The sequence below is a fragment of the Coturnix japonica genome, chromosome 18, assembly GCF_001577835.2.
Source record: "Coturnix japonica isolate 7356 chromosome 18, Coturnix japonica 2.1, whole genome shotgun sequence".
In the NCBI taxonomy this organism is placed as follows: Eukaryota; Metazoa; Chordata; class Aves; order Galliformes; family Phasianidae; genus Coturnix; species Coturnix japonica.
Window position 1 is genome coordinate 9,194,153 of NC_029533.1, and position 16,990 is coordinate 9,211,142.

Genomic DNA, 16,990 nt, shown 5'->3' on the forward strand with positions numbered 1-16,990 from the left:
ATTGGCCAGTGCTGCCCCTCGTAGCCCAGTGACAGCCCAGCACACTCCCTGTGCCTCCATCCGGCTCCATGGGTTCATTTATCCATCCCTTCCACTCTCCATCACTGCTGCCCTCCCGTGCCAAGAGGCCCTTCAAGGGGCTGCCAAAGCAATTAAGTGACAATTGCAATGACAGATAAGTAACAGGAATTAAAACACTGGCACGTGATGGCAGCCAGGCTGGGGGTGGATGCAGAAGCACTGGCTGGATTTAACCCTGGCCAGATGGATGGATGGACAGACAGATGGATGGATGGACAGATGGATGGAGGGACAGATGGATGGATGGACAGATGGATGGAGGGACAGGCCCTGCCAGCACATTTGTCCTTGTGCAGCGCTCCCCAGGGCTTTGCTGCCATCCCCACGGTGTGGTCAGCCTGGCTGAAAACAGCCCAGTGATGATGGCCTTCAGCTGGGACAGGAAAGGGAGTGTGAGCCGGGGGGTGGAATGATGGCACAGCGAAACAGCAGCAGGAGCAGCACAACGAGAAGATGCCACAAGAATAAAAAGAATTCTCACCCATCTGTGAAGATGTAACTCACCAAAGAACTCCACAGAAGAGGGATCTCCAGCAAGAGCCCATTCCCCAGTGGGGTCAGCCCATAAATGAGGTCTGAGAGGTGCGGCCACGCTCCACCCCTTCCAATCACAGCTGAATTGCCTCCACCTGTGCACCCAGGGCTGACCTGGTCTCTTCCAGGTGCTCAGTCAATTCAGGCTGTGACTCAGCAGTTCCCATACACACAGTGAGAAGCCAGGAGGCTGCAGCTGAGCTCAGTCCATTTCCCCCACGTCCTGCACTGCAGTTCTCTCCCATCCTGCGCTCGGCTCATCACACGGGGCACAGGGATGTGGGTAGGGACGGGGCTCAAGACCACGGGTGTTGATGTGGGTAAGGGGACAAAGCCAAGGGCAGCACGGGGCTCAGCAGCAGCGCTGGAAGAAGGGTCCCCAGCCGGTTCAAAGTGTCACTTTAATGACCTGGACAGGATGCTTGGAGTCCCTCGATGAAACCAAGACAGAAACATGGTGACAATGAGTTTGGTGTCCCCATGTCCCCAGCCAGCCCTGCCTGCGGGGAGAGCCCAATCCAGCCTCGAGGGGGCTCTTTAGGCCTCCAAAGTGAGCAGATCTGGTTTGGAGCATCCCGCTGTTGTGATGGAGGATGCCCGAGTGCCTCCAGGAGCAGCAGCCCGGCGCAGGGAAGCTGGGCGAAGGGCGCTTGGCTCCTCTCCGCGCAGAGCGGAGGCGACCAGGGAGCAGCGCATCTCTCAGAGCGGCCCGTCCCCATCAAACCTCTGACTCCAGGCTGTTGACCCGCCGCCAGGACCCGCCGGCACCGGGACTCGTCACCCCGCGGGCCGCCAACCGCTCCGTGCCCCCCGCGCGGACCCAGCCCGGCTCCCCCCGCAGCCCCCGGTCTCTGTAGGCTCCGTCCCAGCGCCCCGACCCCCGGCCGCCCCCCGGCCCGTCGTGGTGCTCGCGGGGCGACCGGCCCAGGTACAGCGGGTGGCCGGACGAGTCCGCGCAGACGTAGGACGCGCACGCGGCGCCGCGGGGTTTGTGGCCGCACGCTTCCCGGTAGGACGGCAGCCGGAGCAGGGGGGAGCGCGGCGCCCGGCCCGGCCCCGCCAACCGCCCGGCGGCCTCGGGGCAGCTCGGAGCGCAGCCGTGGGCGGCCTCGGCTTCGGGGAAGAGGTCGGGGACGTCGCCGCGGGCAGCGGGAGGTCGCGCCCCGCAGCGCCGCAGCCCCGCACCGCGATGCGTCTCCCCCCGCTCCCGCGGCGCTCGGTTCGCGCTCGCCCGCCGGTTCGGCTGCTCCCGCTGCGCCGCGGCTCTGCAAGTCCTGGCGGCTTTGGGGCAGGAGCTGCGGGAGCAGCCGGGGAAGGACGCGACGATCCCCCCCTCCCTTCTCGTCTCCGAAGCCGGCAGCGGCCGCGGCGCCGTCCCGTCCCCGCAGAGCAGCGGGGCGCTGGGCGGCCGCTCCGCCCGTCTGTGCTCCCGGTAAATGTCCGGCGGCGGGAGCTCCCTGGGAGGCGTCGGGGCGGCCACGGGAGCTCCGACATGGTTCCCCATCAGCGCGTGCTCCTCGAAATCCCCGTCCGGCGCCGGGAGGTGCGGGAAGGGCCCCGGGACGGCTCCGTCCGCCGCATCGCAGCCACGAAACTTCACGGGGTGAAGGACGCGGGGGCTGCGCTCGCTCGTCCCTCCCCATCTCTCCTCCCGGGAGTCCACGGGGATGGGCAGATGCAGCCCCCGGGGGGGCCCCTTGGGCGCGTGGGCTCCGCGCAGCCTCTCGGGGTGCGGGGGGCCGCAGGAGGGAGCGCGGTGCGTCCCGGTGCTGTTCTGCACCACGAGCTGCGGGGTCCTGAGCGAGAAGGTGGTCTGCAGGTGCTCGCTGCGGCTGCTCCAGTCCTCGATGGTGCGCGTGGCGTGTTCCAGCGAGCCGCCCACGCTGGCCGTGGACACCATGTCCTTGGCCGCCTGCAGCATCTTCAGCACGTTGGCTTGGGCTGAACTCGCCGTCACGTCGGGCGTGGGGGTCCGCCCGGGGCTGCCCAGGGTCTGCACCCCGCTGAAGCAGCTGTAGATGCCCTGCAGAGACAGCGGGGACATTGCGCCGTCAGCAGAACGTGGGGCCACGCAAACAGCCCCACCGTGAGCTGACATTGCGGGAGGGCTGGGAAGAGGCAGGCGTTGGCCTCAATTAACTGCAAAGCTCAACTTGGACCGACAAAGCCCCATCCCCACCATGGAGCGTCTCCTATCCCCCAGCATCTCCCCACACCACACAGAGCCAGCAGAGCCCAAAGGATGTCCCCTCGCGGCGCCCCACGGCGTGGTACACACCCTGCTGATGGCCAGGAGGAAGTCGAACTTGTGGGACTTGGGAACACTGTGCCGCAGCTTCCAGTAGACGAGGTGCTCCCAGGCGAAGACCAGCAGGCTGAGCCCCATGGCCACCAGCAGCATGTAGAAGACCCCAGCCATGTTGTCGATGTCCAGCTTGCTGCTCATTACCTCGTTCTTCTCGTTCTGACAGATCCCCGATAGCCACACCGTCTCCAGCTTTTGGGTCTCACCTGGGGCCAGGCAAACACACAGGGATGGGGTAAAAGCCTGTCACGGGCATCACCTCCCCCAGCACAGCCCCTGCCTGTTCCTACCCCACCGTGGTGGTGGAGGAGGATAAAATCCACCCAAACCCCAGAGCTGCTATCATAGATCTAACATGGACTGGGATGGGTGAGGCCTTAAAGATCATCGGCTCAGCCCTCACCACTGAGCATCCCTCGTGTTGCTCATCCATCTCCAGGCCTTCTCCCATCTCCTTCTCCTCTCCAGCCCATCCCCTACACCCAGCTCTGCCCCCCCAGCCCTCAGACTTTGCATTTGGCCACCTCGGAGATTTTCTCATATTTTGCATATGGGATTTTGCAGCCCTCAAGAAGAGCAGAGACCACAGAGGGAATAACCCCATCCTCTGGCTGCAGAGGCACTGATGGATTCTAACATCACCTTGAAGGAGCAGCCCAACTTCCCCAACCCCTTAAGGCCACCCTACGATGATGGACCAGGGGCTCCCACTGAGATGCTGTGGACACGCACCATCTCCCAGGAACTGCAGCAGGGCCAGGTCGATGGCTCGCTTCCAGCGTGAGTCCTTCTGCAGGGCGATGCCATAACCCGTGGTTGCAAACACCTTCCCGCTGCCGATGGTCACCAGCTTGCAGCCCTCGTCTTTGCCCGCCATGTAGTTGAGCACTGCCGCATCGTAGATGAAGGCATCCAGCTTCCTGTTCACAACCAGGAGTGCCGGGTAAGGGGGGGCTCCTCGGGAGGGGGGCAGACCCCTTTCTGGGGGAGCTGTGCCCCTTTCAGTTGGCTGCGTCCCAGGGCGGTGCCCTTTGGAGGATCTCAACCCCATCCAGGGGAGAGGAACCCAGCCTGGGGGGGGGTTTATCCCACCTGGGGGAGCTGTAGGAAGCTCTATTCCATCTGCATGGGGTTGTAGCATTTTTGGGGTCCCATAACACAACTAGGAAAGCCTTACAGACCCATAACACCCCAATGTGAAGAGCCATACTCTCCAGGTGAGCTGTGCCTGAACTGGGGAAGCTACAGCTGAGTTAAAGGGGCTGCACCCCAGCTGAGGAATCCGTACTGCACCCGGGGAGCACTGCATCTCATCTCAAGGAGTCACATGGGGCTGTACTTTGTTTTGGGGAGCCATACCCCATTTTGAGGCTGGTGAGGGCATCCTCCACAGAGCGCTGGTTGTACTTCACCATGTGGGTGTGCATGTCGGGGTAGTTGCTGCGGATGTTCCTCTCGGTGCTGCCGTTGGGGACGGTGCCGAAGCGGAAGGGGGGGTACTGCTCCTGCGGCTTCTGGAACTGCAGCGGGTGGCAGCATCACAAGGGGGGCACATCCCCAATGTGTCCCAGCGCCCCCCCCCAGCCAACTCTCTGTCCTCCCCTGTGTGCACCACCACAAAGCCCCTTAAGGGGTCCCCACCTGGGTAACCTTAGTCTTGGGAGGGGGAAGAAGAGCCCAACCAGCAGCTCACCTTCCTGTCGCTCAGCCCTGACACAGTGTCGATGTACTGCTCCTGGATCATGAAGGCAGCCAGGTTGGCAGTGTAGCTGGCAAGGAAGATGACGGCGAAGAAGGCCCACACTGACACCATGATCTTGCTGGTGGTACCTTTGGGATTCTCAATGGGCACGGAGTTGTTGAACACCAGAGCCCACAGCAGCCACACTGACTTGCCAATAGTGAAGGTGGGACCACCCGGCCCTGGTGAGGACAGGTACAGCAGGAAGAGGGACAGGTGTCAGCAAGGGGACGTGTCCCCTCCCAGCTCCCACTTCTCCCCACTCACTTTTGCCGCTGGTGAGGTTCTGGTTATAACCAACAGGGCTGAAGTACTCGAACACAAAGACGGTGACAGCCACCACGGTCAGACACATCACAAACATCATCACCCACACGGCTGGGCTGTAGGGCTCTGCAAGGCAAGAGGGTCTCCATCAGGTCAGCCCGACACCCCAAATCTCTTCATATTTCCCATGTGACCATGGGTTGCTCCTGGTGGTGGCCCTGCCCATGACAGTGGTACTAATTTCTGTACAAAATGCCCCCACTGGGGATGGGGCTCATCAGCAGGGAGGTGCGGTGGTGGCACCGCAGGATGCGGCCCCAGCCCTGCTGAGCAGGACAGAACGGCCCCTGCATCCCATGGCCATGGGGCTGGTGAAGGTGACCCCACACCTCCATCCTTCCTCCTTCATGCAAAATATGATGAGGAAAAAACAATAATAATGGGATTGCTTTGGCAAGGGGAGGAGACAGCCCTGACGGCGGCTCAGCCTCCTTCCCTGGGGAATTGCAAACTGGATTTTTTTTGACGTTATTAAAACCAAGTGCTGTTCCCAACCTGCTCTTGCAGCAGTCTGGGCTGATCCCACCCGTGCTCACCCAGGAAGGCGGAGGGGGAGACGGTGCCATTGCTCCTGGCCACCATCACACTGATTCCAGTCTCCACGAAGGGCACGGAGAAGTCCACAATCTCGGAGCGCTCCTCGTTGATAGTGAGGGACCCGATGGCCATGTCTGCGCGCTTGTAGTAGACCTGGGGAGGGCGAGTGGCCTCAGGACGGGCAGAGGAAGAGGAGGAGAGCCAAAGACAGTGCTGCTGGTGAGCCCCAGCGAGCAGCGCCCTGGGCTGAATCAGAACCACGGTGTGGTTGGGTTGGGAGGGATCTCACAGCCCCAACCCTGCCCTGGGCTGCCTTCCTAGTAAAGAATTTCCTCCTAACATCCAACCTAAATCTTCTTTAGTTTAAAGCCTTTTTCCCTTTTCCTGCCATCATCAGACCACCTAAAATGTCACTCTCCATTTTTTTTATAAGCTCCCTTTAAGCACTGAAAGCAATGAGGTCTCCCTGGAACCTCTTCTTCTCCAGGCCATACAACCCCACCTCCCTCAGCCCCTCCTGGGGGATCACAGAACCACTGAGGCTGGAAATCCCACTGAGGTCACCAAATCCGACCCCAGCCCACCCCCTGCCCACGTCCCTCAGTGCCACATCTCCATGTTTCTGAGCACTCCCGGGGGCTTCCCCTCTCCCCGTGCTGCTGCATCACCGCTCCTTGGGAGCCGTTCCTCCTCGTGCCCCACCCGAGGCAGGACGGCTGCCCGGCCCTACCTCACCAATCATGCCGTTCCACACCCCACGCACGATCTTGCCGTGCTTGCCATTGGTCACCAGGTAGAGGTCGTAGGAGAACTTCACCGTCTTGGCCAACTTCTTCAGGATGTCGATGCAGAATCCTTTGCAGCACAGCTTGGTGTAGGGGTCTGCGAGGCCATCACTGCTGAGACCATGGCGAGAAAAAGGGGTCAGGGTTCTGCAGAGGAGGCACAGCCCCGAGCTGTCCCTGTGCTCAACGCTGCGCAGTGTGTGTGCGAGGAGTGGGCTTTGTGCTCTGCAGGGTGCTGGGGGGGCAGGAGGGGAAAGGGGAGTGGGGGGGAAGGGAGAAGGGGGAAAGCGAAAGGGAAGGACCCACCGATGGGCTCCCAAACCCCCCCCCAGTGGATGAGGGCGGAGCCTTTCCCTGCCCCGCTCCATCCAGCAGGACGCACAGACCGCTCCTGCTCCGTCTGCAGCCCGTCGCAGCAGCTCCAGCCGTGCTGGGGCGCACAGGGGATGCGGTGCCGCTCACCTGGCCGAGGCGTTGCTCTGCTTGCGGCAGGGGACGGTGTTGCGCACACAGACGCCGGTGCCGGGGTCCGTGTTCTCCACGATGACGAACGGCCGCTCCTCCAGCGTGGCCACTGTCAGGTGCCGGTTGTCCACCACGGGCTGCAGGAAGGAGCCGTAGCGGGGCCACACCGGGTACTTCATGTGGATGATGCCGTGCTCCCACTTCCCCACCTGGCGCAGGACAGAGCGCACCGTCACCGCTATGGGGGGACCCGGAGTGGTGCTGAGCTGCGTGGTGAGCACTGCCCAGCTCACACCACACACACACAGCCATTTTTCACACAAAATGTTTTTAAACTCCAAAAAGCATCTCCAGATGGTTTGTTTCAGGTCTGTGCCTGCGTGGCCAGAAGCATCGGGCACAGCCTGGAGTGGGCCTGGCAGAGGAGCAAGGGATGAAGCAGCTGTAGGGTGGGGAAGTGCACAGTGAGGTGTGCAGGGCTGCTCAAGGAGAACTGTGGATGAGGGAGATGCAGTTGTGGAGGGGGAGGGGGGAATGCTCCAGCCACGAAGCCATGGGTGCTGCTGCATGGGGGACCTGCAGGGTCCCGAGGTGACAGGGATAACACCGACACATTGGTGTCAGCCATAGAGCTCACATGGCTCACGGGGCTCCTACCATCTCCCAGAGCCGGTGCTGGTTGAGCGAGATCACCACCATGGTGGGTCTGACCAGGTAACCGCCCTCGTTGAAGGAGAAGTCCCTGTGCTCCCACGTCACGTTGAGGAGGTGCCTGGGGGGCACAGCACCCAATGAGCCCAAGCCCTGAATGTGCCCAGCTGCCCCCCCGCAGCCAGGATGCCAGGAACCCAGAGAGATGCAGGGTGAGGAGAGGAGGCCCAACTCAGCCCCTGTGCAGCAGGGAGCCGAGGCAGCCTCCCTGCAACAAGATGCTGAGGATGGACGCCACAGGTGAGGAAGGGCAGAAGCACAGAAACTGCCACAGCACCAGAAGCTGCATTTGCAGCACAAAGAGCTTTAAATCCCCTCCTAGGTCCCCCACGGGTAAAGCAAGAGCCACTCCATAGTGCTCAAGAAGCCAAGAGGTGCAAGCTGTGAGCATCCTCCCCCTGCAGCCCTCCTCCATTTCCCCATTCCCCAGCAGTGCACACCAGTGGTGCCCTGGACCTCACCGGTAGAAGCTGGCGTTGGCAGCAGCAGTGGGTGCCCGGCAGTCCCGCCCCACATCCGGGAGGAAGCCATGGGCTCTGAAGAAGCTGGCTGCCCCCATGGCGATGATGGCCACCCCGTCCCGCACCTTCTGCCGCAGGCTCAGCTTCCAGCTCTCCGTCACCACGCTGATGAGGCCGATGGGGAAGGAGGTGGGCGGCTGCTCCATGTTGCCCACCGTGAGGCTGGGCACGATCCAGATGTAGCCCGGCCCCACCAGCCCAGCTTGCCCGGCCATCTCAAAGAGGAACTCGGCCTCATCCCGTGAGCAGTAGACCAGGAGCACCTGGGCGTCAAGCTGCCGCAGGAGCCGCTGCGTCCTGGAGCTGCTCCGCTCCTGGCTCATCTCAAAGGTGAGCACGTCCTGCAGCTCCCAGCCAAAGTAGCTGGCATCAGTGAAGGAGCGAATGAGCTCCAGGAAGATGTTATAGCCCGGGTAGAGGCTGGTGATGACGGCGAAGGAGCTCCAGTCGTATTCCTCCAGCACCTTGAAGATCACCTGGATCTGCTGCTCGATGGAGACGCCCAGTTGCAGGAAGGCTGAGCTGGGCTCCTGTGGAGGAAGAAGGGCTCAGGGGTGGTTGTCCCCATGGCACGGGGCTCCCCACATCCCTGCAGCCCTCCGGGGAACCACCAACATGCTACGAGCTGCTGTGGTCTGTGGTCTGGAGTCACCCAAAATGGGGCCAGGCCATCCCTGTGGTTTCTGCATAGCACGGGGTCGAGGTCTCTCACCTCACTGGTCAAAACCCACTGAGCAGTGCCCAGTGGGGACCGTTTGCTTCCCACACGGAGCTGGGAGCAGCTCCCGCACCGCTACCTGCTGCTGGCTCCATCGCCCGCCCCACCTCCCCAGCCATCTGGCCTCTCATTAGCAAATCTTAATTGATCTGATTCTGTCTTAAATGATGCAGCGAATGGCATTTTCAGAAGGTCAGGAGCAGGCAGCAGTGCCTCGCCATGCAGAACGCCTCCACCTTTGGGTTTTTTCCCTGACACTCCCAGAGGGGTCTGGACAGTGGGGCTGCTCCTGTGCCACCCTGTGGAGACCCCTCAGGGGCAGCTGCAGAACAGCTGGGGGCTCCAGTCAAGGCTACCTCACCTGCTGCCACCCAGCAGCTTGGCATTAGGGTTAAGAGCCCACTACCCCAAGCATCTGGGGGAGCCATTCCAACGTCTGCCTCTGCTCTCTTTGAGCAGGAGGTGGTGATGCCATCCCTATGGCCAGCACCAGGATCCCTGGGAGCCAATATGGGAGGAGATGACCAAATCCTGCCAGGACATCCAAGGAGAGTCCCACTGCCCCGGCCAATAACCACCAGATGCCAATTCCAGACCCCAAATAACTGGCAGCCAAAGCCTCACCTTGGGGCTGAGGACCACCGCAGAGCCCCCGCTGATGCTGATGATGGGGACCTGGGTCTGGGAGGAGATGAAGTCCAGGATCTGGGCCACCGCCTCCGTGCCGACATTGTCCTCGAAGACGATGCCATGGATCTTGTGGGTGGCCAGCACGTTGCAGATGTGGGTGAGGAGGGTGCTGGGGTTGGTGTTGTTGACGATGACGGTGATGGGGTGGATCTCCAGGGGCATGTCCAGGAAGCTCTGGGGACTCAGGCGGGAGCGGATGTGCAGCGGGTAGGACGTGCCCCCAAACACCACGGCCACGTTGACCACCGGCTCCGCAGGGCCGGGCAGCAGCACATCGGTGAAGGCAGCTGAGCAGCCCAGAACAAGAGACAGCAGCAGGGTGTGCGCTGGAGCTCTGCCCATGTCCACCGCCGTGTCCCTGTGACGATGGACACAGCCCTCCTCACACACTCATCTGTGGGGATGAGACCCCAGGCACCACCCCAGCAGTGGGTGACCCCAGCAGAAGGGGGGTCTCTCCTCCTTTGGAGGCTGAATGTGGTATGGGGGCGACCACAGGGCTGTGCCCCCCAGCTCAGCCCCTTTGGGAGTGCAGAGGTGCTGTCTCCCAGGGCCACATTGCTTACCCTTATCCCCAGCAGCCACAAACCTTTCCCAACCTGCTCCTGCTTCCCTCCACCACCTCATCACCATCCCACTGCCACTTTGCCCTCCTTCCCCTCTAAGCCATGTTAGGATGCTCCTCAGTGCCCACAGGCAGGGACAGGGGCAGCACCAGGAGGTGCCGGGAGGAGCTGGATGCTCCCTCGTGCCTCTCTCCACAGCTGACAGACACCTCAAATATTTACAGGCTGAAAGCTTGCATTCCCCTGTGCACCCTCTGCAGTGCAGAGCGTGGAGCCCTGGCAGGGCAGTGGGGCCTGGATGTGCTGGGGCAGAGGAGAGAGGAGCCCCTCAGCTCCTGCTGCTGCTGCTGCCTGGGAGGAAAACCCCCAAAAGCTCCATCAGCTGCTCACCAGCTTTAGCTGCGTGGTACCCAGCTCAAGTACCCAGCAGTTCCTAAAGAACAACAGGGGAGAACAAAGATCTACTTTTGCTGCCTGGCATAACCAGAACTGCAGGGCTGGTGGCCCATTTGCAACAGCCAGTCTGGAACGCCAACCCTGAAGCCCCAGGGCCACCAGCTACACGCCACCATGGTGGCACTGCATGCAGCAAGATGCCAGCTGTCAGTCCGTGCTCAGAAATATCACTCGCAATTAAAAGCTGCTGTTGCTCAACGCATCCTTGGCACAGAGAGTGAAAGTTTGGGGTCTGTGCTGGGGCTGCCACAAGGACCCTGTGTCCTGTGACACGGCACAGCGCCATTTGGTGCAAAGCACTGCTGGCATTTCAGACTGAAAATATGAGAAACAATCCAAAGAGGTGCCTCTCCATGCACCTGGTGTCACAGCACGGGGCTGAGCTGCTGGACGGCCCCACAACCCCTTCCCACATCTGTGCCCACCGCAGCAGCCACAGCGCCGAGGTGAGGGCACAGCCCATGGTGACTGATGGTGCCCCACACTACGGCACAGCCCAGCCAGCACCGCCTGGACCACACCACAGCTCCTCACTGCCATCCCCGGGTATTTTTAGTGCCACGATAAATAATTCATTGGGAATCCGGCACCAGCTTCCCGAGCGGGGAGGAAGAGGAGCAACACACCACCCTAAACAAACAGAGCCGCTCTCCCAGCAGTTCTGCTCGTCTGATGGCTCCTCAAGGACACTGAGATACACCCTGGGCCCTCACTGCAGCTCCTCCATCCGCACGGCCACACGCATCGCCCACACCATGCTGCCATGGGACGCCAAACCCCATCCCAGTGTGGGGCTGCACTGAGCTCCAGAGACCCCCCAGCAGCCATCAGACCACACAGAGCAGCACAGCCCTCTCCAAAAGCCAAGCACTGCTTCCAAAGCGGCTGCTCCGGCTGGGCTGCAACTGCCATCCAAAATCACCAACCTACATCACAGCAGGGGGCGGATTTGGGCAAATGGGATCAACGTGGAGCAGCGTTCCCTGGCTCTGTCCCCACAGCAGGGTGACAGCTGCAGGGCGAGGAGGTGGGCATGGCACAGAGCTGCTCAGCCACCGCTCAGACCAGCGGGGAATAAACCCAGCAGCGCTGCTGAGATGGTGCAGAGGAGGGGGTGTGAGGTTGGGCCTGGGGGAACAGCGGGGTTGGCTCAGGGATTACCCGTGGGATTGGGGCTGTAGCGTCGTGTCTGGTGCCAGAGCAGCCGGTGCAGCCCTGAGGATGCCAAAATGGCCAGGATTGGGATGCAGAGTGAGAGAAGCAAAGATGACCAGCAAAGCTCACCATCAACCCAGGCCTTGTAGGGGTGGGAGAAGGGGATACGAGGGAGAAGGTACCGAACCACAGCAGGGCTGCTGGGGGCTGGGGACCAGGCTGAGCCCAGCAGATCCACGGGGGGGGGGGGTGGCACAGGGCAGAGCCCAAAGACCTGGGGACCCCGTGCTGACTGCAGGCAGGAGGGCTGATGTGGGAGCGAGGGATGGGGCAGCACCAGCACAGGACTCACAGAAATCTGTTCCAGACACGCTCCGAGTCCTCGTCTTCCTCCACCTCCCAGAATATTATTTTAATGCAACAAGGAAAGTTGGCTTCTCTCTTTAAGACTCTTTTTGCTTCTATCCATCCCTTCCTTCCTGCTTGCAGCCCCAGTGCAGTGCGGGGGGGAGGGGGGGGGATGAAGGGAGGGGGGACCGTGCAGATGCTGTGATCTCAGGGATGGGAGGAAAAAAATCCCGAATTGCAAAAATCCTCCTGGAGAAGGAAACCTTATCTCAAAAACAGCATCGGAGCCCGAGGAGCACAGAGAGCAGGAGGGGACCGGGAAGGACAGCGAGGAGCGGAGCCGCGCGGGGATGAGGGGGCACCGATGGGGCCGGGAAACGCGTCTGGTGCTGGGCAGGTGAGGGGCAGCCCCACAGGGACCCCGATGAGCCCCTGATGGGGGACAGTGGCAAAGCCGCCCCAGCCGCCCCCTCCGGCTGCCCGGGGACGCGGGGAGAAGCGCCGTCTCCTTTCAACCTTCATCCCGCGCCGCCCTCCTCCTCGCAGCACCAGTTGCGGGCAGGGCCCGGCGCGCCCCGCACACACCGAAACGCAGCTCAAAATAAATAAATAAAAACTCGGATGTGGATTAACCGAAAACAAAAGCGAGCGGCGGGTTACGCAAGGTGCCGCCCCGCGGGGGTCCCCTTCGTTTTTGCGCTTCCCCCTGAAATAAACCCATCCCCATCTCGACATGAGGAGCGATGCGGCTGCGAAATTTCCAGGTCCCCCCCCCCAGAAAACCCCAACTCACCGCTAAAAGTTCCTGCCGAGCCCGTCGGGGGCCCGGCCCCCCCAGTCCGCCCGGTACTCACGGGAGCAGCGCCGCTCCGGCTCCTACATGCCCCGCGCCGCTCCCGGGGGCTCCTCCCGCTGCCGCCCCCCGCCCGGGGCAGCCCCGGGGCACGGTCCGGCCCCGCTGCCGCCGTGGGGTGCGCGGTGCCAGGGCGAAGGAGGGGGGCGAGCGGGTGAGGGGGGGGGGTCCGGCCGTCGGTCCCGGACTCGTCCTTGGAGGAGGAGGAGGAGGAAGCGCCGCAGCTGCGGCGGGAGAGAGGGATGGGAGCGGAGGAAGGAGGGAGAGGGGTGGGTGCGCACAGGGAGGGGGAGGGGGGGGCGAGCTCAGTCAATGCCAGCAGGTGTTTCAGAGGGACCGCTGCCCCCAGCTTCATGCTCGCGGCTCCCCGGTAGCCATAGCCGGGTCGGGACGGCTGGGGATCGGGGAAGAGGCAGAGATGCGGGCACGGGGAGGGGGGGGCAGGAAAAGGAGGGGTTGGCAGAAGGACGAGACATATGTCCTCCCGGCCCCTGCCCTCTGCCGAGCCGCAACTTTGCCGCTTGGCTGCAGTCCCCCCGCCAAATTCGTGCTCCGAGCGTGGGGAGCCCACGGATCAAAGCGCCCCCACGAAAGAAAAGAACCCTGCAAAGTGGCACAGCCCACGGCGAGGACCCCTTCCTCTCCCCGGACATCGCCCCCCTGCAGCTCACCCACAGAAAGAAGCAGCAGAGACTGTATCCTCCCCCCCCCCCCCCCAAACGCGTACACCCCAAATACCTTCCAGCCTTTTGCTAGCTTAACTGCTGGGAATCGTCCTGCTGCGCATCGTGGTGACCCCATCCAGCACGGAGCGGACCCGGGCCCCCATCCGCAGCAGGGGGGGCACAGGGAGCGCAGCCCCCGCCGGCAGCAGCAGCCTCCAGCTGTCGCCAGGGCCCGTATTAAGGCATCAGCTGATTCCCGGCACTACTCGGGGGGAGAGCAGGGGGAGCCCCGGCAAAGGCAGGGGGAGATGGGCAGAGCCCCATGGGGTCCCGTTGCCCTCAGGCTGGGCGCTGGGTTCCTCCTGGTCCCCAGACAGCACCAGCCGCCTGCGGCACCCGTGGCACCTCTGGGGGTGGAGACGCCCGGCCCGGGGGCACTGGCACGGCTGCCACCCCCCACCCCAGCACCGCAGCCGCCTGCTGCACCATCACGTCCCCGTGCCACCCTGCGCTCCGCCGGCACCAAGCGCAGCCCAGCGCCCACCCACGTGTCTCCTCGTGGAAAGGTCGTTCAGGGAGGTTTTAGTCTATGCCAGCCCCGCAGTGAGCGTGGGACCTCCACATGCCTTTCCCCAAGGCCGGGGTCCCCGAGGTTTGCAAACGATGCCAAAACAAATGGAAATTGCGTTTTCCTCTTGGCCTTTGCTTTAACCCATTGATGGGCAGCAGTCTGGCTGTCTCCAGGACAGCTCGCACACATCAAGGCGTGAGGATTCTGCAGAGCTCAGGGTGTGCAGCCCCCTGCTCGGCGTGGGCACGGTGCCACCTCCTGCTCCAGGAAAAGGAGAGGGAGGCTGAGCAACAGGTCACTGCCTGCAGTGCTCTGCCCACAGACGGACAAGGGTCACACTTGGTTTCAGCACTGCAAAGGAGGAAGGGCACCTGGCTGCAATTAACCCTTTCACCAAGGCCTGGATTGGGCCCTGCCATAGAGCTGATCCTTCTCACACGATCCAGCCCTATTCCCACACCATCCCACCTCCATCCCATGGGTCGTTTCCCCCCCCCATGGGCTCACACACTCACCCAGGCACAGTGAACAGCTGGGTACATCTGGAAGGTCCTTGCAGCAGTGATGGGCCTGGCAGTGCCGCACCATGCCAACCTAGCAGCTATTTTATCTCCTCTAAAGGTATTAAAATAAAATAAACATTTTCTTTCTGTTAAAAAAAGCAGAATTCCTGCCCCCAACCTGCAGCCGTGGCTGTGCCCTGAGCTTCTGTAACAGCCCCAGCGCACGGCACTGTCCCGCAATCATCAAAGCCACCTTATTTCAACACATGAATAACACAAATCCTTCTTACATCCCCCTCCAGAAAAGCGCCCTGGTGGTTATAAAGGTCAGAGTAGAACAGAAGCACCGAGTGCACCCCGGGAGGAAGCCCTCAGATATTTCCTCCCAAAAGAAAACCTCTCATTTCCCCACTCGGTGCCATCCAAGCTGGCTGTGCTGTGCCCCTCTCTCCTTCCTCTCCTACAGCACTGTGCGTTACCCCGGCAGATCCCCAGCCCACAGCAGCCCCTCTCTCCGTTACCTTTCCCTGCTGTGTGCTCTGCAGGAGGCTCCGTGTGCTGCTCGGCGCTGACAGCTCCTGGTGCACAGCCACATCCTGCAGGGAGGGCCCGCAGTGGCCATGTGAGGGCTGCAGAAATGCAGGACGGCCGTTCTGGGAGGACAGTGCTGCTCCATTCACTACTGCAGGCTCCTCACAGCCCACAGCAGCCCCAGCAGCGCTGGGTCCCTCTGCTGAGCCCCACTTCACATCATGCCGTCACCTGAGGGTGGCACATGGGATGGATGCTGGGGTTTGGTCCCAGCTCTGTGCCTGTCCTGCTCCTACCAGCCCCCCCCAGAAGTGTGGCCAAAGTAAAGCGGTCTGAGCCCACCCATGGCTGAAACCGGGAACCAACCTCATCCTTTAGCCAGGGCTCATTTAACAAACAAATGTGGGTGAAGAGCACCTTCATGGGATCACTGCTGTGCCCCTTAAAGGCATCTGGGGCTTTGGTACCCACACCGAGCTGCCCACTGCCCTGATCCTGGCCACCAAAAACAGAACGGAGGCAGGAAGCGAAGCAGAGCTGGCAGAGGTGGGAGCAGGGCTGTGAGGACGGGGCTGTGCGCACACCATGGCCCCGCTCTGCTGCCACCCACCCTTCCTGCTGAGTAATAAGGGAGCTGAAATAAACAGGGATAATTCCTGCTCCCGGGTGGTGGCCGCCTGCAGGGCTGCCCCAGAGGCTGGAAGTGGAAATTTCCCAGGAAGGGAGGAAATCACTCAGTCCTGGGGTGACTCCAACAGCGGCCTCACTCACCCCTAAGCAGCGCCTTGGGGAGCTGCTGCGCCCTTCCCAGAGACAGAACCACGGAGCCCATCATCTCTGCTCCCCTCCCAGCCCCAGGGAAGCTCACACCAAGTTGGGGTATCCTCCCACCCCACATGGCTATGGGGACACTGCGATGTCAGTGGGTGCGTTCTAGTGGCACAGTGCCTGAGGGGCACGTCGTCCCCTTTCTTGCTTCAGGCTCCCACAAAACTTATGGGAGTACAGAGCAGTGGGAACAGAGTCCTTCAATGGGGAAATGTGGGCGCTCTGGGGGCTGTGGGGCCAAGGATGCACACGGAGCCCTTTAGGAGAAGGGATGCGGCTGAGCCGAGAGGAGCCCATTCCTTTGGTGCAGGGGAAGGGAGGCTGGGAACCCCAGAAACGGGAACCTCGGCCCCGCTCCCACCTGGGGGCAGCGCTGGGAACACGAGCAGCCCCTCCCCGAGGCTCAGAGCGGGGCTGGAGCTGCGCTGGGCCAAAGCGCTGAGGTCAGCGCAGGAGCCATCTGTTCCCCGGCAGCAGCAGCGCAGCTCGGGGCGGCTCTGGGGGCTGGGACGGCGCAGCCCCGGGTGACACTCAGCCGTTCCAACACTGCTCAGAGGCTTTTCCCAGCGTTTTCCTGGTGGTGGGAGCTGGTGTCTATGTGGCAGCCGACCTTCCTGCCGCCAGCAACCTGCCTCCAGCTGCTTTGCCTCTCCGACTACATTACCTGCGTTCTGGATGCTCCCAGTGCTCATTGTAGAAGCCCAGTTTCAGCAAGCAGCCGCTCACGAAGCCAGCGAGATGCTCGGAGCTCATCCCAGCTGTAACTGCAGCCTCCCAGGCTCCATTCCGGCAGCACACGGGTGTCTGTCCCTCACAGCGTCGCCTTCCCGGCTCCTTCCCCACGGCACAAATGGCTCCGGAGCCGCTTTTCCCCCCCGGCTGCTCGGGGCGGTGGGTCCGTGCGCTGCCGGCGGTGAGCGCAGCACGGGGCAGCGCTGAGCGGACACGGCGCAGCAAACGGCCGCAGGATGGAAAGCAGCACCCGCTGCTGGGAGGGACCCGGTCAGCACGGAGCACGAGGCGGGCAGCGCTGCCGCCCAGCCCCAACAGCCCCAACAGCCCCATCCCCATCCCCGGCCCCTCAGCGCCACCTAACGAC

At 62.3% G+C, this 16,990-nt stretch overlaps 1 protein-coding gene and 1 long non-coding RNA gene across 5 annotated transcripts; one reads left to right on the forward strand and one right to left on the reverse strand.

The window, feature by feature from the left end:
* Nucleotides 1–998: 998 nt before the first annotated feature.
* On the reverse strand, nucleotides 999–16,899 carry GRIN2C (glutamate ionotropic receptor NMDA type subunit 2C). Of its 4 annotated transcripts, XM_015880315.2 has the most exons (14): nucleotides 16,556–16,656; nucleotides 15,054–15,294; nucleotides 9,350–9,773; nucleotides 7,948–8,537; nucleotides 7,433–7,547; nucleotides 6,773–6,984; nucleotides 6,256–6,421; nucleotides 5,525–5,678; nucleotides 4,929–5,054; nucleotides 4,614–4,843; nucleotides 4,280–4,440; nucleotides 3,653–3,840; nucleotides 2,894–3,126; nucleotides 999–2,638 (listed from the first exon to the last, which is right to left on the reverse strand). In XM_015880315.2, exons 2-14 carry the CDS (start codon nucleotides 15,206–15,208, stop codon nucleotides 1,334–1,336), a joined length of 4,059 nt encoding a protein of 1,352 aa, XP_015735801.1. In that variant the 5' UTR covers nucleotides 15,209–15,294; nucleotides 16,556–16,656; the 3' UTR covers nucleotides 999–1,333. The 4 variants fall into 4 exon arrangements, with proteins under 4 accessions (XP_015735801.1, XP_032304124.1, XP_015735804.1 ...); XM_032448233.1 differs by lacking the exon at nucleotides 15,054–15,294 and having other exon boundaries at nucleotides 16,556–16,899; XM_015880318.2 differs by lacking the exons at nucleotides 15,054–15,294; nucleotides 16,556–16,656 and adding an exon at nucleotides 13,532–15,032.
* On the forward strand, nucleotides 4,764–6,404 carry LOC107322360. The gene is made up of 4 exons (XR_001558912.2): nucleotides 4,764–4,856; nucleotides 4,965–5,080; nucleotides 5,496–5,744; nucleotides 6,319–6,404. It is a non-coding gene; the product is annotated as an uncharacterized LOC107322360 (long non-coding RNA).
* Nucleotides 16,900–16,990: the final 91 nt, after the last annotated feature.